Below are 23,002 nucleotides of genomic sequence, written 5' to 3' on the forward strand. Positions count from 1 at the left end.
TTAACTAATAACACTATTTAATAAATAAAATTTTTATCTATCCTTTTTTATTTAACGTACCTAATTATCTCATTAGATGGATTGACTGAGCTGGGCTAATTAAATTATCAACTTCTTAAATTTCTATTTATGTCTACATTTGATTGAAATCTGATAGTTTTACTTGACTTTATTTTGAATTTATTCTAACTATTTAAAAATACTGACCGAAAATTCCTCTTTTTAAGTTTTAATAAAAACATCACTTCCCCTAAACCGGGCAAGAGGAGGAGGGGGGGAGGAGCAGTTGAAAAAAGTCCAAAAAACCCACACAAAAAAAAAAATAGTTATAAAAAAAGAGTAATAAAAAAAAATAAAAAATTTTCAAAAAACCCTTCTGAAGTATATTTAGATTAATTTATTAACAAGTTTTTTTTTTTTATGTTAAATCCCGTTTCATTAATCATTTCTTTTTGAATTAGGTTTTTTTTTTTAAAAACTTTGAAATACGGTTCATTTTGTTCTGTATATTAAATATGCCTGCAGGTTAAAAGGGTCATATATTCGGTATTTTAAGAGATTTGCGAATTTTTTTTTTGCGAAAATATATTTGCGAAAAGATATTTGAGTAGACGCTTACAAGGGACATTGCTAGACAGTATTCAATAGCTTAATTGAAAAGTAACGATAGACTGACATTGTGACTTGACCTAGATTTAACTCGCCGTTGTGGTCTTTATAATACTTAATTAATTTTTTAAAAATTTTTTAATTTTAAAAATATAGGGCTGACAAGTGGTAGGCGGGGGGGGGGTGGCAGAGAGGAGGGAGGGGCACGCGGGGTCAGTTAAAGCGGAGCCCGGGGCCCGGAGGGAGTGCGGGTAGACACGGGTGCAGGTACCCGGAGGGTTCAGGCGCATGGGGGGTACCCCTTTTTTTTTCGTAAATAGGGCTACCTTTTTTAAAAATCCCTTTTTCTTCTGAGGCTTGGAGCAGTTTGTGACGAGACATTAAAATTCATGAAATATATCACAGAGGTTCAGTTGTACAGGGGTTTCAGTTATACAGGGGTTCAGTTACAGTGGTGTTCTTTGTGTTAAATAAGTAGTTTTTGTATCTTTTAAATGAACTTTAATGGGATTGAGAGACTCAGTTGCCTAAGTCAGTGTGATATTTATTTAATTGACTCTCATTAAAAAAGATATATTTGTGTGAAATAAGTATTGTTTTTATCTTTTAAAATAGCTATACGGGGATTGAGAGAATCAGGTGAATAAGTCCGTTTTATTTTTTTTTACTTGATTTTAATTAAAATCGAAAAATTTTTGTTAAATAAGTATTTTTTTTATATTTTAAAATATATTTAATGGGATTGAGAGAATCAGGTGACTAATTACTTGTGATTTTTCGTTAATTTAAGTTCAATAAAAACGAAATTTTTTTTTTATATAATTAGTTTTTGTGTATTTTAAAATAGCTTTATTTTGATTTATATACTCTGTTTCATTATTATGTGTGTTTTTTATTTACTTTATTGTAATTAAAAAATAAATTTTGTTGTTAATTTATAAGTTTTTTTATATTTTAATATATATTTCATTGGATAGATAGAACCAGGTTACTAAGTCCGTGTGTTTGATATTTTCGAGACGGTCATTAAAAAACGAAATGTTAGTGTTCAATTAGTATTTTTTGTATATTTTAAAATATATTGACGGTGATTGAGAGAAACAGTTGCCTAATTACGGGTGATTTTTCTTTACTTGTTGGTCATTAAAAAAGAAAGTGTGGTTTTAATTAAGTAGTTTTTTTAAATTTTAAATTATATTAACGGGGATTGAGAGAATCTGTTGCCTAAGTCCGTGTGATTTTTCTTTACTTGTAGGTCATTAAAATCGTATTTTGTTTTCTTAATTAGTTGTTTTTGTATCTTTTAAATTATCTTTTAGGGGATTGAGAGACACAGTTACCATATTCAGTGAGATTTTTCTTTAAGTTGTTGTATTTAAAATAGAAAATTGTGTGTTATATTCTTTTTATGTCCATCTTTTAATAGATATTTAAGGGGATTGAGATAATCTGGAGCCTAATTATATGTTGTATGTAATTAAGTTGTAGTATATATAAAAGACAATTAATTGTTAAAATATTAGTTTTTTCTATATTTAAACATATAGTTAATGGGTTTTAGATTCTAATATGACTTTTTCAGTGTGGTTTTTCTTTACTGGGTGGTCTTTAAAAAATAAATTTTAGTGTTAAATAAGTAGTTTTTGAATCTTTTATAAGAGCTTTACGTGGTTTGAGAGACTCAGGTGCCTTAGTCCGTTTGGTTTTTCTTTTGTTGGTAGTAAATAAAAAATAAATTTTCAGGTTAACTTATGTGTTAGTGCATCTTTTAAAAGAGCTTTATGGGGATTGAGACACTCAGATTCCGTTTTACGTGTGTTTTTTATTTAATTTGATGTAATTAAAAAATAAATTTTTTTGTTAAATAATTAGTTTTTGTATATTTTAAAATAGATTTAATGGGTTTGATAGACTCTTCAACGGAAGATCAATAAAAGAAAGGCCTACTCTTCTAATAATATCGTAAAACATATATTGTCTACGTGCCTAAACTGTGACCTGTTAAAAAATTATGTGATAATAGACAGTTAAATTGACTTAAAAATAAAAAGGTCATTGTCGTAAAATATCACTATAGTCTATAAAGATGAATCGATGAAAAACAAAACATAAGCAAACGTTAATGCCATTGGTCAAACAGTAATTGAACAAAATAATAACAAACACTAAAAGCATATTGAACCTTTCGATGAGACACCAGTAAAAAGTGTGTATGACTAAAAATTGAATACTTATTATTCTAATTATTCCGAACTAAGAGAATAAAATAGATATAATATCACTAGATAAAGTTGAGAACTATTTTATAGAACAGATTAAAAATGTAGAAAGTTAATTGTTGATATTAATAATGTATCATATTATATTTATTGTATTAATATTCTACAGAGCATTATTTCATTAAAAATATATTTTGCATTAAAGTGTTATGTGATCATTACTTTTAGAGTACGATAGCAGATCAAACGTTTAGACTGTATAATAAAACGTCTGAGATTTAAGAAAATGAATTTAAATAAATATATTTTCAGACACATGGGGAAACATTTTTTCTTTAAGTCGCCTCTTGGATAAATAAAAAAAAGACATTTCCGTCAAGAAATTATGAAGAAACTATAAGTAAGCTAAAAACTCTGTAATGAAGTTACATAATTGATACAAAATGCAGACATTTCATTCAATAAATTATAAAACATTTTAAGTTAGTAGCAAATTATTTAAAAAATATGTTAATACTTTTAAGCACTATATATATCTAAGCCTAACACGTCTTTATTCTTTAGAATATTTTTATTCATTTCATTAAATTAAGAATAAATTGTAAGTAAGTAACAATATCTTTCTTGAATTCACGTCCTGTACGCAATACATGTATCAAATTAAAGAAATAATAATAAAATCGCAAGTAAGTAATAAAGTCTTTATTGTTTTTCCCCTATTTGATACACAATACTGAAATTTCATTCAATAAATTATGACGTAATTCTAAATAGTTAACACGCTCATGTTACCTCCTGGATACACAATGCATAAATTTAATTTAAGAAATTATCAAAAATTTCAAGTAAGTAGCAAATTCTTTCTTTAGGTCTCCTCTTGTCTCAATAAAAATGACAGGTAATTAATGAAATTATGAAAAAATTTTCAGTAAGTAGCAAATTATTTATTGAATTAAACCTCTGAATATACAAAAAAGAAATTTCGTTCGAGAAATTATTAAAAACTACCAATTTAGTAAAAAACTATTTATTGTTTTCATTACTTAGATAAATTTTGTATAAAATTAATTAAATAAATTATTAAAAAATTCTAAGTTATTATCACTTTATTTATTGAAGTCAAATCGTTTATTCAAAATACGGAAATTTAATAAAATAATTTATTAAAATAAAAAATATATTTATTTAAATAAAATCTTGGATAAACAATACAGAAATTTCATTTAATAAATTATTTCCATATTTACAAGTAATTAAAAAAATATTTTCGTTTTAACCTCTTTGATATACAGTAAAGATACTTCATTCAATAAATTATGGAAAAATCGCAATTTATTAACTTTTTTTTCTCTTTATAAAAAAAAATTTTAAATTATATACACGATTTATAAATTTGTTTCATTAAATTATGAAAAAAATTCTCAATAAGCAACTCTTTATGTATTGAATTCAACTCATGGATAAAAAATATTGAAATTTAATAAAATAATTTCCTTAAATATCTAACCGATTCAGAAATTTTATTAAATAAATTATTAAAAAATTATCAGTAAGTAACAATTTCTTTCTTTAAGTAGTCTATCGTATGCACACTTCGGACATTTCATTAAATAAATTATGAACATATTTTTAAGTAAGTAAAACAATCTTTATTGATTTCACCTCTTGGATATACACTACAGATACTTCATTCAAGAAATTGTGAAAAAATTGCAAGTCAGTAACTTTTTTTCTCTTTATCACAAACACTTTTCACTTAGCTAAATGATGTAGAAATTTAATTCAATAAATTATTTAAAAATTCTAATTTAGTAACAATTTAATTCTTGAAGTCAACTCTTGGATACTCAATACTGAAATTTTATTCAATAATTTATTAAAAAATTGCAAATAAGTAGAAAATTATTTCATGAATTTACATGCTGTAAAAACAAAAAAAGAAATTTCGTACAATAAATTATGACAAAATTCTAAGTAATTAACAAACTCTTTATTGTTTTCACGATTTATATATAAGAAGTAGAAATTTAATTAAAGAAATAATTAAAAAATTATAAGTCTAAGTAGCAAATTACTTATTTATTTCACATGTTTTATAAACAAAAAAAAAAAAAAAGACATTTAATTAAATAAATTATGAAAAAATTATAATTAAGTAAAACTATTTATTGTTTTAACGATTTATATATACGATTTAGAAATTAAATTAATGAAATTGTGAAAAAAAATTCTCATTAAGTAAACATTTATTTATTTTATTAATCTCTTTGAAACACAATAATTAAATTTCATTAAATAAATTGTTAAAATATTTTTAATTAATTAAAAATATCTTTATTAATTTCACATCTTGTATATAAAGTGAATATACTTCATTCAATAAATTATGAAAAAATTGAAAGTAAATAATCTTATTTTATATATCAAAAAAAATTTTAACTTAGCTCCACTAGGTTTGAAAATTTAATAACATAAATTATTAAAAAATTTTCATTAAGTAACAATCTATTTATTGAGGTCATCTCTTGTATACACACAATACTGAAATTTCTGTCAAGAAATTAAAAACAATATTTTTAATTAAGTAACACGCTCGATATTGATTTCACATCTTGAATATTCATTACAGATACTTAATTCAAGAAACGATATTAAACACGTTTTGAAACTACAGGCTAGTTGTATGCCGTTCCTGGGCACCTTTCCAAACGAACCGGGATTCCCCACTGGTTACTACACATTGCAAAAAAGCGAGCAGTACGAACACTCCACGTTTTCAACCAGCCTGTTTTTTAGGCACCAATACGGCGAGATAGCCACATTCCACCTCGATTTTGATAATTTTTTTAAGCATCTTTTAGACGAAGGCACCTCGGCGCACTTAACCTCGAATACATTAACCTTAAAAAAATGTAATAAAGGCGTGTCGAATTTGCATGTCTCCTTTTGGCTCCCTAAAAAACCAGTCTGGTTGAAAACGTGGAGTTTTCGTACTGCTCACTTTTTGCAATGTGTAGGAACCAGTGGGAATCCCTGTTCGTTTGGAAAGGTGCCAAGAAAGGCATACAAATAGCATGTAGTTTCAAAACGTGTATAATCACGTTTCTTGAATGAAGTATCTGTACTGTATATTCAAGAGGTGAAATCAATAAAGAGCTTGTTACTTACTTACAAATATTTTTTTTAATTTCTTGAATCAAATTTACGTAGTGTGTGTATCCAAGAGTTGACTTCAAGAAATAGATATTTACTTAATTAAAATTTTTTCATAATTTATTTAATTAAATATAAAACATCTTGTAGATAATTGAAAATTTTTTGTGATAAAGAAAAAAAACTACTTACTTGAGATTTTTTCATAATTTCTTGAATGAAGTATTTGCAGTTTATATCCAAGAGTTTAAATTAATAAAGATTTTGTTACTTACTTACAAATATTTTCATAATTTCTTGAATGAAATTTCCGTATTGTGTATCAAAGAGTTAACTTCAAGAAAGAAATGTTTACTTACTGAGACTTTTTTAATTATTTAATGTATTTTATTTATAAATAGTTTATCTAACTCGTGAAAACAATAAATTTTTTTTCTTTCTTAGAATTTTTTAAAAATTTCTTGAAAGAAATTTATTTTTTTTTTTTTTTTTTTTATACAAAAGGTGAATTAAAGAAGGAATTTGCTACTTAGACTGAGAATTTTTCATAATTTCTTGAATTAAATTTCTAGTTCTTATATCTATCTCGTTAAAACAATACATAGTTTTTTACTTACTTAGAATTTTGTCATAATTTCTTGAAGTAAATTTCTTTTTTTGTTTGTCCAGCAGGTAAATTCGTTAAAGAATTTTATAATTAGTTACAATAGTTTAATATTTTATTGAATCAAATTTCATAAGTTCGTATACAATAGTTGACTTCAAGAAATAAATTGTTACTTACTGAGAATTTTTCAATAATTTCTTGAATTAATTTTATAAATCATTTATCTAAGTTAAAAATGTTTGTTATAAAGAGAGAAAAAAGTTACTTACTTGAAATTTTTTCACAATTTCTTGAATGAAGTATCTGTACTGTATATACAAGATGTGAAATCAATAAAGAGTGTGTTACTTACAAATATTTTCATAATTTCTTAAATGAAATTTCAGCATTGTGTATCCATGAGACGACTTCAAGAAAGAAATTGTTACTTACTGATAATTTTTTCATAATTTCTTGAATCAAATTTCTACATCATTTAGATAATTCAGTAAATTCTTTAATGATATCTCCGTAGTGTATATTTAAGTTTTGACTTAGAGACAGAAATAGTTACTTACTTAGAATTTTTTTCCTAATTTCATTAATTTAATTTCTTCGTAGAGTCTCTAATAGAAAAGTTCTTTTGATAAAGCGAAAAAAAAAGTTACTTAATTGAGGTTTTTTCATAATTTATTGAATTAATTATCTGTAATGTATATCCAAGAGGTGAAAACAAAAAGAGTTTGTTACTTACTTAAAAATATTTTAATAATTTATTTAATGAAATTTATTTATTTTGTATACAATAGTTGAATTCATTAAATAAATTTTTTTTTTTAATAATTTATTAAATTAAATTTCAGAATTTTTTATAAAAGAGTTGACTTAAATAAATAAATTTATACTTACTTAGAATATTTTCATAATATATTGAATTAAATTTATGCAAAATGTATCTAAGTCATGAAAACAAAAGAGAGTTTGTTACTTACTTGGAAGTTTGTCATAATTTATAGAACGGAATGTCTTTTTTGTTTATTCAGCAGGTGAATTCAAGAAAGAATTTTCTACTTACTTAAAATATTTTCATAATTTCTTCAATGAATTGTCTTTTTTATTTATCCAGGAGGCAAACTCAAGAAAGAATTTGCTACTTACTTAAAAATTTTTATAATTTCTTAAATGAAATTTATGAATTGTGTATACATGATGTAACATGAGTTTGCTAACTATTTCGAAGTCCGTAATAATTTCTTGAATGAAATTTCTTTTTTGTGTATCAAATAGGGGAAAACAATAAGGACTGTATTAATTAATTTAGATTTTATTATTATTTCTTTAATTTGATACATTTGGTGTGTCCAGGAAGCAAATTCGATAGAGCTATTGATAATTACTAACAATTTTTTCATAATTTAATGAAATGAATAAAACTATTATAAATAATAAAGACTGGTTAGGATTAAAGATATATATTGCTTAATCGTATTAACAGATTTTTGAAAGAATTTGCTACTTACTTACAATTTTTGATAATTTCTTAAATGAAATTTCTGCATTGTGTATCCATGAGGTAACTTCAATACAGAGTTTGTAGCTTACTTAGAGTTTCGTCATAATTTCTTGAATGAAATTTCTTTTTTTATTTATCCAGGAGGTGAATTCAAGAAAAAATTTGTCCCCATGTGTCTGACAATAGATGTATGCAAATTCCTTTTCTTACATCTCCGACGTTTTATTAGACATTCTAAACGTTTTAGATGCTAGCTTGCTCTAAAAATAATGATCACATAACACTGTAATGCAAAATGTATTTTTAATGAAATAATGATCTTTATAATATTAATACAATAAATATGTTATGATACATTATTAATATAAAAAATTAACTTATTACAGTTTGAATCTGTTCAATAAAATATTTAACAATGTTATCTCTAGAAATTATAGATATTTTCTTCTCTTAGTTCGTTATCAGTAGAATAATTATTATTAAATTTTGAGTCATACACAATTTTTAATGGTGTCTCATCAAAAGGCTCAATATGCTTTTCGTCTGTGGTATTATTTGGTTCAATAACCGTTTGACCAATGGCAGTAACGTTTGCTGGTGTTTTGTTTTTCATTGATTCATCTTTATATTCCTTCGTGATATTTTCTGACAATGCCCTTTTTATTTTTCTGGCAATTTCACTGTCTATTATCACATTATTTTTACACAGGTAACAGTTTCGGCACGTAGACAAGATATGGTTTACGATATTATTAGAAGAGTAGGCCTTTCTTTTATTGATCTTCCGTTGAAGAGTCTCTCAAACCCCTTAAAGCTCTTTTAAAAGATACAAAAACTACTTATTTAACACAAAAATTTCGTTTTTAATGACCACCAAGTAAAGAAAAACCACACGGAAACAGGCATCTGAGTCTCTCAAACCCCTTAAAGCTATTTTAAAAGATAGAAAAACTACTTATTTAACATGAAAATATATTTTTTAATGACAACCAACTAAAGAAAAAACACAAGGAATTAGGCAACTGAGTCTCTCAAACCACGTAAATCTATTTTAAAAGATTCAAAAACTAATTATATAACACAAATAGTTATTTTTTAACTAAAACCAAGTAAAGAAAACCCACACTGAAAAAGTCATCTTATACTCACAATCCAATTACAGCTATAATAAAAGATAGAAAAAACTAATGATAGAACACAAAAAGTTCTTTTTTATTTACAACCATGTATGAAAAAAACACTCGGACATAGGAACCTGAGTCTCTCACTCACATTACATCTCTTTAAAAAGAAGTACCCAATCAAAATAAAAAACAAAAATATAGCTTTTAAAGACAATCAAGTAAAGAAAAATCACACGGACTATGTTAACTGATTCTCTCAAACCAATTACAGCTCATTTAAAAGTTACAATAAATACTTATTTAAAAACATCATATATTTTGTAATTAAAATCACCTCCAGAAAAAACACACGGACTTAGGCCACTGAGTCTCTCAATCCTCTTACAGAGATTTTAACATATAAAACAACTAATTATTTAACACAAAAATTTCTATTTTAATGAAAAACACGTAAAGAAAAATCAAACGGACTTAGGTTACTGAGTCTCTCAATCACCTTACAGATCTTTTAAAATATAAAAAAACAAATAAATTAACAAGATCATATCGTTTTTTAATGACACTAAAGTAAATAATAATCAAACTTAATTTGGCAAATGGTTCTCTAAATCCCAGTAAATATAATTTAAAATTTACAATATCAAATTAAATAAAATCAAAATTTAGTGTTTATTTACAATCAATTAAATAAAAATCCCACTGAATTAGGCAAATGAGTCTCTCAATCCCCAAAAATATATTTAAAAAGACAAACACACTAATTATATAACAATCAAATTTCTTTTTTAATTACCAACACTTAAATAAAAATCAATCGGAATTAGGCAAATGAGTCTCTCAATCCCCTTAAACATCTTTTAAAATATAAAAAAACTACTTCATTAACACAAAAATTTCGTTTTTAATTAAAATCAAGTAAAAAAAAATCACACGGACTTATGCACCTTAGTCTCTCAATCCCCTTAAAGATCTGTTAAAAGATAACAACAATAGTTATTTATCACTAATTATTAGTTTTTTTTTAGCATCAATTAAATATAAATCACAAGGAATTAGGCAACTGAGTCTCTCAATCCCCGTAAAGTTCTTTTAAAAGATACAAAAACTACTTATTTAACACAGAGAACCCCCATTTAACTTACTCCCTGTATAACTGAAACCCCTGTACAACTGACCCTTTGTTCTAAAGTCCATTACGTTTAATATCTAGCCAGCAACAGCTACAAGCCTAAGAAGAAAAAGGGATTTTGAAAACAGGGGGCTCGATTTACGACAAAAAAGGGAGACCCCCCGTGCAACTGAACCCCCCTTGTAACTGAACCCGTGTATAACCGAAATCCCTCCGTGCAACTGTATCCTCTTTAACTGAACCCTCGTGCCCCTCACCCCGCTATGCACCCCACCCCCCGCAGAACAAATTTAAGCCCTTTATTTGTAAAGTTAAAAAAGTTTTAAAAAATTAAATACGTATTATAAATAACACATCGGCGAGTTAAAGCGAGGTAAATTCACAATTTAAGTCAATAGTTAATTTTCAATTAAGCTATTGAATACTTTCTAGCAATGTCCCTTGTAAGCGTCTACGAACATATCTTTTAGCAAATATCTGTTCGAAAAAAAAAAATTAGCAAATCTCGTAAACTAAATAAGTAATTACACTTTTCAAATTCAGGACTCGTTCTATTAATGAAACCCATGAAATGAATAGCCAAGTTTTTAAAAAAAAACCTACTAATCAACTTACAGATGAATGACCACGGATTTAACATAAAAAAAACAAACTTGTATATCATGAACTAGAAATCTACGTCAGATGGGTTTTTGGAAAATAATTCAGTTTATGTTAGACATCTTGATTTCAAAATCAGAGGTTTTGATAGTGGGATGGAGAGCCTCTTCTCCACTGCTGGTCCCCCCCCCCGTCCTCCTAGGGGCATGGTTACGGGACGGGTGTTTTTAATTCAAAATTTAAAATAAGTATTTTCGGTCCGTTTTAAAAAAAATTGATAATATTTTAATATTAAAGTCAATTAAAAATATAATATTTAAATCAAATGTAGACATAAAGAGAAATTTAAGAAGTGGAAAAGTTAATTAGCATGGCTCAGTCAATCCCTCTTATTAGATACTTAGGTCCTTTAAATAAAATGGATAGCTAACAATTTTATTTATTAAATAGGGTTATAAGTTAAAAAATTTTATTTTTGAGGAATTGGGGGGGGTGAGGGTTATGAAAGAATTAAATTTAAGGAATATATTCTTCAATGCATACTGTTCGGGAAATATTTTCAAAAAAAACAAAAAAACATCCCTAAAAAACCACTTATCGTGATAAAAAAAATCACACTGTAATAAAAAGGAAGATTTTTTAAAAATTAATAAATTAAAAGAATCAATATTTTATTATAATCCAAATTTACCGATCGAAAGATAATCACTTTTTTTCAAAAAAAAAATGAAAATTGGTAATCATATATATAAAAAATAACACAAAAAAAGAATACTGGCCTGTAATTATTTTCAAAAACACCCCTAAAAAAAAAACACTGATCTTTATAAAAAAAAAAAGCCACTTATATTTATAAAAAATTATTATTTTTTAAAAATTTATAAATTAAAAAATAAAAATTTTATTATAATTAAAAAATTAAATATCGACAAGATAAGCACTTTTTTCAAAAAAAAAATAAAATAACACAATATCACTATAAAAAAAAAAAACAACATAAATGAAGAATGGCCTGGAATTATTTTAAAAAAAATTCCTAGAAAAAAAAAAGACAATTATCTTGATAAAAAAGGAAACTTTTGTAACAATTAATACATTAAAAAATCAACATTTTATTATAATTCCCAAATTACCAATCGAAAATCTAAGCACTTTTTTCAAAAAAACATCTAAAAGACCCATTGATCTTTATAAAAAATCACACCGTAAATTTCAACCTATAAGAGAATTAGAGGTTTTTTTCAACTCCTAAACACAACAATATTATAAGTACATCATTACCCTTAATTAGTTTTTTTTTAAATATTTTATTAATCAGATTAACTTAAAGTAAGTTTATATAATTCTATTATTTTTTTTACAAAACTTACAATGTCTATTTGTGAAAATTTTTTCTATGTTATTACAAAAAATGCTTGTAATATCGAAACACCAATCCTATATCAAGCTGTCTACAACAATCTTGACCATGATGCGCTTCAAAAAAATAATAGTCGCTTCCAATATTCTATGACCCTGGTTTTTTGAACTAAAAAAAAAAGACATTGAAAATTGAAAGTGAGGCATAACCTGTAGGCCGCACATAAAACAGGATGGAACATAAAGTCGTAGAAGTTGAATGCCATCTGAGGGAGCTCTGAATCTCTTTGAAAAGGTGTAGAGCTTCTATAGAAGTATTACCTAGATGCGAGGGTCTACTCACACTCTTTGAAAAGGTGTAGAGCTTCTATAGAAATGTTTTCCTATAGCTTCTATAGAATTCAGACGACGCATACTACTGGGGTTTGTGTTTTTAGCAAAACGCTAAATTTGCATAATCCTCCGAACAGAGAAAAATATCACCAGCCGGTTTATTTGCCCCAGTATTATGCACATGCGTTGCATAAGCTGCAAAGCAATAATTTTGTTTTTTATAATATATACTTTTATAATTTTTGTTTATATTCTTATATAATTTATGTTTTTATGTTTTAATTTACATTTATGTTTTTTAGAATTTTTATTTTTTGTGAAATCCTAAACACAATCTTCTAATCTTCTTTTGTCAATTTATCTTTCTTTGAGTGCCGTTGAGTGCCGTTTCCTTCAGTTCCTTGAGTGCCGTTTCCTTGAGTATACCTACTATTATAAAAACTGACTGAGGTCTTTTTTCTGTACATTCGTGTTGTTCTGTAACAGTCCAAAAATTGAACTAGTCCGCCCCCCCCCCCCCCGAATTCCTAAATTTTTTCTGAGCTCCTGGAAATTTCTTATTATTTTATTATCAACAATTTTTTTTATCATTGCCTGAAAAAAATGTCTGCGTACCTGTAAGAAATTTGTTGTTTGCGATCCTCTAACGGAAATAAAAACAATGCACCAAAAAAGTGTTTTGAAATGTTTCTTTATTACTATGTGACATAGTTATATAATAAATAATTATAATTACGTAAATAAATAACATAATTATATGTTATACAATGGATAATCTTTATAATCAAGTTAACGATAGATGTTTAAGTGCCTTCAGGTATTCTTTAAATACTTGCTGGGAGTTTGTTGAACATTCCTTTTTTAATTCTTTGTATATATTCCTGTAATTTCTGTTATTTTTTTATTACTTAAGTTCATTTTTTTTCTGAATTTACAGTCTTCCAAATAAGGAGCAATTTCAAAGTAATATATTAGCAAATAGAGGGCTGTATTAGAATATTTTGTTTAATTTTTAGGAGACTCTTGGATTACTTCGTAAAAATATTACAAACGTAAGACTAAATTTATCTAATCGTTACGTGTATCCGTTATATGGGTTGTTCATGCTATTTTTCTTGACCAGGTTTATGTTGAAAGAAAATTTTGTAATTCCGTAACAATTTTGTTGTCCGTAACAATTTTGTTGTCCGTAACAAGGAGCTAAATTTTATAGACAAAGTTATAAGGGAAGAACAATGTAGTTTTAAAAGGTAGAGAATGTGCTGATCAAATTTTCACTCTTAGGCTAGTAATTGAGAAGTGCCTGATTTATCAAACACCTTTGGTCCTCAGTTTTAAAGATTATGAGCAAGCGCTCGATTCCGCTGATAGAAGAGCTTTAGCAAAGGTCTTATCCTCGTATGGTATACCAGACAAATACATTAAAGTGATTAGGGCTATGTACGAGATGGGAGGAAAAAGTCTCCTGGACTTATATTATGCTGATGGTTTAAGCAACCTAGATGAAAGTGTGAGAATAATGAATAAAATTTTAGAGGTTTTGTGAGTTCAGAGCAGAGTGCTAGAATAGTTTTGAAAATTAATGTTAAGAAGACTAAGTCGCTAAGGCTAGGAATAAGTAAAGATAAAAAGGTTACGTTGGGTAACGAAAAGATTTATCAGGTGGACAGCTTCACTTACATTGGTACTTTTATTAGTAAAGACGGTGGGAGCAGTGAAGATGTTAAAAGTAGAATAGCCAAGGCTCAGGGTCTTTTTTCACTGTTAAAAAAAGTTTGGACTAATAGGAAGATAAATCTGCAAACCAAGATTGGAATATTGGAAGCTACAGTGATGACAGTGGTCAAAAATGGCTTTGAAGCATAGGCGCTCCGAAAAGTGGATGAAAATTTGCTTGACGTTTTCCAGAGACATTGCTTACAGATTGTTCTGGGTACCCGGCTGATTGACCTTATTTCAAACAGCAGTCTGTACGAAAAGTGTGGTTCAATCCCACTTTCTAGGGCTGTAATGAGAGAAAGGTTGAGATGGCTAGGGCATTTTCTATGGGTGAAGGATGACAGATTGCCAAAGATTGTCCTTTTCAACCAACCGTGTAGGGCTAAACGGAAAGCAAGTCGTCCGCAGTTGGGTTGGGAGGATGCCATAAAGAAATATTTAAAGGAAATGGGGACTTCCTGGAAGGGTATAAAGAGGGGGTCTCTGAATAGTTTGGGATGGAGGGGGAGCCTGCGTAACTCTGTTGGCATCAGGTGGTATGGTGCTGTGGTAAGTTGTTAGTAGTAGCTAGTAGTCCGAAAGTGAATGCACCACATATTATATTAACAATTTTATTTTACCTTTTAGGAGGCTTTCGAATTTTTTCGTAAACATATCACAAACGTAAGATTATATCTATCTATCGAATGCTGGGTTTTTTGCTTTTTTCGTGGAATAAATTTGTTTTGTTGGCTGTAGATGTGGACTTTTTGGAACAAATTTGTTCTGGTGGCTTCAAGGATGGACTTAAACACTAAAAACGTCACTAACGAAAGCCTTTTTTGGAGATACGTATGGGAGAGAGTGGATTTTTGATTTATCAACTTATTGGAATAGACTTGAGAGCCATGGCTAATTAGAGTAAAACAAAGATATAAACTTATTTTTACTTTTTTGGAAGCTCTCGATTTTCGTTCAACAAATTAAGGCTAAATTTTGTTGGAGTTAAGGAGCTTTACTTATAAAAAGAAAATATGTACTTCGACAATAATAATAATAAAAAAAAAAGCTTGATAAAGCACTTGACAAAGAATCCCAGTGTGGGAATTAACGATTGCATAAGTTTCACCTCCGACTCCCTTCTGTCAGAATTAAATACGATCTGTCTTCAACCATGTTTGGTGAACAGTGCATACAATTCTTATTAAATCCCCATTGGCCAGCAGCTAGGCTCCGTCTTACATCGCTTTTGGTCAACAGTACGTACGACTCTTTGGTAAAGATTGCACAAGCTCCAGACCCCTTGCATTCACACCACTTTGTAGGTCTGCGTACGTACGACTCTTTGGGGAAGATTACGCAATCTCCAGACCCCTTTGGTAAAAAAAAATATCTGTCTCCGACGTCTATTGGTTAAAATCGTCACATCAAGATCGTCACATAGATCAGTTAAGATCGTCACATATGACTGTCACAATCTAGAGTATTAAGTGCACGTTTCAAAAATGGAAATGGGTTTCTACCATAGGTAGTATTTGAGCGTTTCTGCGTGTATTGATTACAAAACAGAGGCTATTATTGCACAATAATAATAATAACAATAATAATAATAATAATAAAATTAAATAGATACTTCATAAATACTATTGGAGATTCACAAGCTCAACACAGCCCCATAATTATATAATCTGTTATTACGTTTATTTTTTGTCTAGTTTATTCTACCTTTATAAACCAATTACTTTATTAAGAAAATTAATTGTTTCTCGATTGTTTCTTAATTTTATTGTTTCTTATCGAGTCTGATCTCATTCAAATAGTAATAAAAGCTAATCTTACCGATAATTTGATATATCTGCCAACACCCCTAATCAGGGTCGTATCCAGTTTTTTTGGGAGGAGGGGGGGGTACCAAAGGATTTTTTTCGGGAAGGGGGGGGGGGTACAAAAAACCTTAAAAACGCATGAAAAATTTGTTTACATTCATTTTTGTTGCGTTTTTACGGGGCGGATGAACATTTCGGGGGGGGGGGGGGATCCAAACTTCCTGACTTCCCTGGATACGGCCTTGCACAAAATACAATCTACCCACCTTCTGCTTATTTTGTATTATCTTAAGAAGATAATTTTATCTTTCTATCAACTCTGACTTTATTTAAACATTAATGAAAGCTAATACCCCCCTCCTAAAAGGAGTATTATAAATACTGACTACTCACTTCCAGATTCCCAACTAAATGACAAACAGAATATACTTAAGTTCATTATGACAAAATTCAAACCTGAGAGTTAAAAGACTTAGGAGTAAATTTGAAAATAATAATAGAGTAAAAAATGAGACGTTAGTGACGTTTTTGGTGTGTCTTTGTTGTAAGTCGACGCTTTAAGTCACCAGAACAAATATGTTTCAAAAAAGTCCACAATATAAAGCCAACATTTGTTCGCTTTATATGTAAAGCTCCTTAACTCTAAGAAGTGTAGGTACTGTCGACTGACATGACTGGACACGCAGTGTACGCACTGTTGACTATTGGGGTCGGGGCCGGAGTGGATGCACTAATGACTAATGGAGGCTGGATCGTCAAGAAACTATTAAGAAACGTATCGAGTCTTATCAGACTCGATAATAAACAATAGGTGATTAGATTGTTTTACGGTTATAGGCATATTTTTTACCTGAATTCTGTTGCCAGTGATTTCTCCCAAGATTTCTATAAATCCGCTATAATTTCGTATATATCGCTGTGTATTTGCGTGTTTTGGCGTAATTTTGATGTTGTATCATTGCACTTTTATCGGAAGTGCATATACTGTTTTGGAAGTAACCGGACACTGGGAAGTGGTCGAAAAATGGCACCTAAATTTAACAAATTTATGTGACAAACAAATAAAATGTAAATTATGTAAAAATGTAAAAAATGTAAAAAATGTAATAAAATGTAAAAAATGTAAATTATACATAAATTATATATAATTTGCCATAATACGATATGTTTTACTTATCGTTCATTATTAGTCTGACACCTCAAATAAATCTAGCAGCAATACTCATTTACTCCTAGGTCCTGAAACTCCCCCTACTTATCCTCAAGTCTTTCAACCTTCAGGGGGTCTCTCATTTCAGTCAACAGACGACTTATGAAAAATATTAAAGGGTGGAATGGGAGTATACATGATGGGGGGGGGGGGGATTTCGCTGTTGCATTGTTGCACTGTCATCGGAAGTCCTTATGTTTATAGAATTTGGAAGTAATTCGGAGGTTGTCTTAAAATGGCTCATAAATTTAACGGATTTATGTGACAAAATTACAATTCATTGAGTTGACAAAAAAAAAAAAAAGCAATGAGAGAGTTAGCATTTACAGACAACAATTGTAACAAATTATATTGGTAAGCTTTTGAGATCAATTTCATGTCATTTTAATTTTCCGCATCTGTAATACAAATATGACTTGGTATGGTGTCAATTATGACATCATAATTTTTTCCAACAGGTGAGGCTATGATGTGGCTTGGACATAATACTACAGAATTTCTGGTTGTTCTTCTCATTTTCTTTTGCCTAGATTGTCTTTCTGCTTTTAATGTTTTTCCTATATCTTTGTATACATTCAGTATTTTGATCCTTCTGTTTTTTTCCTTTTCCATAGCCACTCTGAGTGAATACGGGTAAGTTCAGAAGATATAACGCACGTAGAAATGTATTGTACATTTGTCTTGTAGTCTGTTCTGAATATGTGTATTTCGTAATGTATAGCTTTAGTATACCATGCTTCATTTTCGTAATAAAATTGTAATTTGATTAGTGCACTTATTAACACAGTTGTCTTTGTCTTTTCCCCTCACTATTATCTTTGTTCTCTATAATCATTTACCCTTTTTGAAGGGGCGCCCATTTTCTTCCACAGGGTGTGTATCTCAGAACGCCACTTGTGCCACACAGTTTTGACACTTTTGGCACAGCTACTGCCACGCTTGGCACAATTTCCGCCATGCTTGGCGCACTTCCATCACGTTTGTTACATTGCCACCTGGCATACGAGATATCTGAAAGTGGGCACCCCTATCCTTTTTAAATGTATCTTACCAAGTACATCTTCGCTTTCCTTCTTTTCTTTGCATTTCTTTTCTATGCATATTGCTTTCTGTTGCCCTAAAATTCCCCCTTTTAAAACAATTCTTATTTACCGAACTTTATTCTTCACAATTCAAAGCTTAACTAATTACTTTTTAATATAATCCTTTGAATTTGACAAAGTATGGGCTACTCACGAGAGCGGAAAGTGGCGCTAACGCCGAAAAGAAAAATCACCAGCGCCATCTAGCATTTGGTGTTTTTTTTGCTTAGCCTAAATTTCTATTTGCCTATTATTTTAGGCACTTAAAGTGTGAGGACGGATAAAGCAAGCAAAAATTTGCGCCAGTTGGTTTACCGTCTTGAAGTTAACTACCCTATTTATCCTGCCAAGATTCTCCCAGACTAACCTAGGCATACTTTGTGACAACTTGATTTTGACTTAAAATAATTCTTGAAACTGAAATATTACTAATTAATAATCACTCACAAAGAAGTTTTGATTTTAATCCTATAACATTCCAAATTCATTGTATCAATGATCCAGTTTCCTTTGAAATTATTTAATTTCTAGTTTTAAATTCTATATTTTTTGAATTTATACTTTTATTGAAATGTATACTTTTATATAGAAATTTATACTTTTATAAAATTGAATAACTGTAGAAATTATAATATATTATAAGAAACTATAGTAAATTATAAGAAAAAAGGGAAAAATAAATAATAAGAAACTATAATAAATTATAAGAAAAAACGGAAAAATAAATTATGAGAAACTTTAATAAATTATAAGAAAAAACGGAAAAAATAAATTATAACAAACTATAATAAATTATAGAATTGAACGCCAGACGCTATTATTTGTTTATTTTAGAATTTTTTAATGACCTTTTTATCCGTTTATTTAATCTTTTTAGGATTTATCTCCCGATTATTATTATTAATTTAAGCCCAAAGTGTATAAAGGTATAAAATGGGGAGTAATAAATAGACAAACACTATGTTAAATCACCGAAGAATATTTTGTCTAAATAAAACATAAAATGTTATCAATGCTCTGTTGACTTAGCTATTGACTGACTTCGATTAAGGAAGTACATAGACCCCCAAAGGGGCAAACCGGAGACTTGGTCTCAAGAAGAGCAGAAAGTTGAATTTGTTTACTATTTTAGAACAACATGATATATGTGTTTGAGAAAAACTTAACTCAAAATTTTATCCCCCCCCCCCTCAAAATAATTTTGTTGCTTCGGTTGAGACCACACTGGCTAAGCCTGAGAAAATGGAAAAATATTGAAGAAAAAACAAGGATAGTTCTAGCCAGTGAAAAAAGGAAGAATAATATGGAAATGTTTAAATTGAGACTTTCCCTCAACCGTCCTCAGTGCAAAAAAGGAAGCAATGAGTAAAAAATACGGTTAAAATCCATAGGAAGCAAAACACAAGACAAAATTCAAAACAAAGGAGAAAAAGAAGCCTCATTTATTTTAGTGTTTTGTTTTCAAGATCTGCCTTGTTTATATTTTATTTTATTACTTGTTTATGTTTATATTTTATTAAATAATTCTTGTCTTCATTTGTTAAATTTTAACTTTTAGTATTCCCTTACTATCCATCTTTTATCACTGGCTTGGAAAAAAATCGTCGTTTCAAAGCAAAAATTTACTTCAGTTACAGTAGGATCTTAGAAATAAGAGATAGTTTTCCATGTGCTTCAACTCCTTCAACTCCATTGGTTTGTTTTTGTGATGTATTTTTGAAAGGCAGCCACATTATTATTTATCTCTTAAGAGAAAAATCGCCCCATCTTTTTAGAATTGGCTTAAATAAAGCTGAGAAACAAATCCAGATAGACAAGGAAGTATAAGATCTGGAAAAACAAACAACTCCGCCTTTCTTTATAATATTTTCTAAAGAATACTATAATTCGCCTTTCTAATTCTTTATATTAATTCTTTTTAGAATTGGCTTAAATAACGCTAAGAAACAAATCCAGATAGACAAGGAAATATAAGATGTGGAAAAACAAACAACTCCGCCTTTCTTTATAATATTTACTAAAGAAAGCCCTAAAGAATATTATAATTCGCCTTTCTAATTCTTTATAATAATTCTTTATTATATTAATTATATTAATATATATATATATATATATATATATATATATATATATATATATATATATATATATATATATATATATATATATATATATATATATATATATATATATATATATATATATATATATTATGTATTATTTGCGTTATTTACTATCCCTTCTATTTCCCATTTACCTTTTCCTAATTTAACTTTTTTTTGTAGGGAAGATTACCTGAAAACAAATGGACAACTTCAGTCATACAGAAATTATCGCTATCTTTTTCAATGAAGAAAACATCCGCAGTTTGAGTCACACGCACCCTTCCTTCAATTGAGAAAGTCGTATAGGAAAAATTATGATAATCTTTCTTAAGGCCCGTCTCCATTCAGCTATTGTTATATTTACGAAATTTTCCTTATTTTGCTCTTGCGATAGTCTCTTTAACAAACTCTGATTTAGCTTAAAATTAGTGGTCATGTGCAAGAAGAAGCTGATAATTATATAAATGTTAATATTTTCATAGCAAAAAATATGTCGAAGAAAACTTGCGATTCTTGCTAAGTTTCATCCGAGAGGGCAATAATTTTTTATTAGAAGTGTAATACCCAAAACCTAAAAATATCTTTGTTTTAAAATTAATTAATTAAAAAAAAAGACATAATAAATGGTAACCATGCCTCCCTATAAAGCACAGTTTATAGAATTATCCAGTAAGTTTATCGCAGATCATTTCTGGCCTTCATTATCAATGTAAACAAAAAGCTCCTCCCACTTATTTCTGCATTAGTGGGTTAGTCTGTTTTCGTCAATTAATGAGAAATGGTTGCAAAGTGCATTATTCGTAATAGCGGGTTTCCACTTATTTCCGATTATTTCTATAATAACAGTAAGTTTCGCGTCCAAGAGGGTTACAAATTGCATTATTCGAAATAGCAGGTTTCCACTTATTTCCTATTATTTCTATTATAACTGTAAGTTTCGCGTCCAAGAGAAATCTGACTTGTCTACCCGTGAAAAGATCTAATGCCGCTTATGTTTATATCTGCAAAGACGTTCTCTGGAGCACTCGCACCTCGGTCCGGGTTTTTATAATGGGTGAGATAGGGAATGATCATACTGCTAATTCTATAAACTGTGCTATAAAGCGTACAGATTCCTCTTCCACAGGATGATCATTCTGGAAAAATTGAAGCGTTATTGCTTAACATTTTTTGGGTAATTTCAATATTTGATCGATTTGGGTGTTCTTTTTTTGCGCGCGCGTGCTCCCGTGCCACAAATGGTAAATGATAATTCGTGACAATACTATGAGTATCGGGATATCTCTGAAACTCGTATATCATCTGTCTAGGGCCAAACGAAAAGTAGGGGGGGAGGAGGTCATAAGGAAGGATATAAAGGCAATTGGAACTTCATGGGAGGGGTTAAAAGTGAGGCTTTAAATAGGTAGGAGTGGAGGAGGAGCTTGCACAGCTGTGCTGGCCTCAGGCGGCTTGGTGCTGCAGTGAATTGTTAGTAGTAGCATATAGGTCTTCTCCAAAGATCTTGGCTGAAATATCCTAATTTTTGCCTGTTTTAAATGTTAATAAGAATCTTTATTTTCTTCAAGTGAGCATGTTTGTATGCCTAATTTTTGTAGATTGTTTGGCAAAGACAACACTTTAGTGATGCCACGTGAAGGCTTTAATTTATGCGAAGTTGCTCCAACAGTTGTGAAATGCTTGTTAAGGCTTTATTCCATGCGGATGTAATAAAACAACATCGCAAGCTTTAACTTAATGGGTGTTGCGAGGCCGTATGAAAGCCTTATTCAATACGACGTTTCCTGAACTATAGTGAAGCTGCGTGAAGCCCAACTTTATGCAACGTCGTTGTGACGTTTTTTGTAGGGAACTCAATGTGACTTTAATTTATACAAAGTTACTGCAAGTATAGTGAAGCTGCATAAAGGTTTTATTTTGTGCTAAATCTTAACACTAGTGATGCCACCTAAATGGCTTTAATGTATGCAAGACTTTTGGAACTGCAGTGAAGCCACATTCAGTGGCGCAATTCCCCTCTAGATGATGAAAAACATCTTTTTTATGTTTTAATTCAAAATGCCTTTTTTGGTATTTTAGTCGAAAATATTGTAAAAAAAACAAAGAAATTAACTTCCCTCCCTAATTTTTTTGAATTGACGCCACTGTCGACAATAAACCTTTAATTTATGCAAAGTTTGTTGGAATTGCAGTGAAGGCATATTCAGTGGCGCAATTCCCCTCTAGATGTTTAGAGACATCTATTTTTATGTTTTCATTGAAAATGCATTTTTTGTTATTTTAGTCGAAAATATTGTAAAAAAAACAAAGAAATTAACTTCCCTCCCTAATTTTTTTGAATTGACGCCACTGTCGACAATAAACCTTTAATTTATGCAAAGTTTGTTGGAGTTGCAGTGAAGGCATATTCAGTGGCGCAATTCCCCTCTAGATGATGAAAAACATCTTTCTTATGT

The 23,002-nt window shown here is 29.0% G+C and overlaps 1 protein-coding gene across 3 annotated transcripts in view; it reads left to right on the top strand.

Moving 5' to 3' along the window:
• LOC148939147 (patched domain-containing protein 3-like) overlaps nucleotides 1-22,672 on the top strand; it is a 260,903-nt gene extending 238,231 nt beyond the window's left edge. The window contains exons 17-18 of one of the 3 annotated variants that reach the window (XM_089106538.1): nucleotides 14,972-15,007; nucleotides 20,727-22,672. In XM_089106538.1, coding sequence (XP_088962664.1) covers nucleotides 14,972-15,007; nucleotides 20,727-20,813 — 123 coding nt within the window. In that variant the 3' untranslated portion in view covers nucleotides 20,814-22,672. Of the gene's footprint in view, nucleotides 1-14,971; nucleotides 15,008-17,973; nucleotides 17,993-20,726 lie in introns of all 3 variants that reach the window. The other 2 variants (XM_089106540.1, XM_089106539.1) reach the window with 2 other exon arrangements.
• The last annotated feature ends 330 nt before the right edge of the window (nucleotides 22,673-23,002 follow it).

The sequence above is a fragment of the Artemia sp. Qi Xiang Cuo genome, chromosome 21 (assembly GCF_049724085.1).
Source record: "Artemia sp. Qi Xiang Cuo chromosome 21, ASM4972408v1, whole genome shotgun sequence".
Taxonomy (NCBI): Eukaryota; Metazoa; Arthropoda; class Branchiopoda; order Anostraca; family Artemiidae; genus Artemia; species Artemia sp. Qi Xiang Cuo.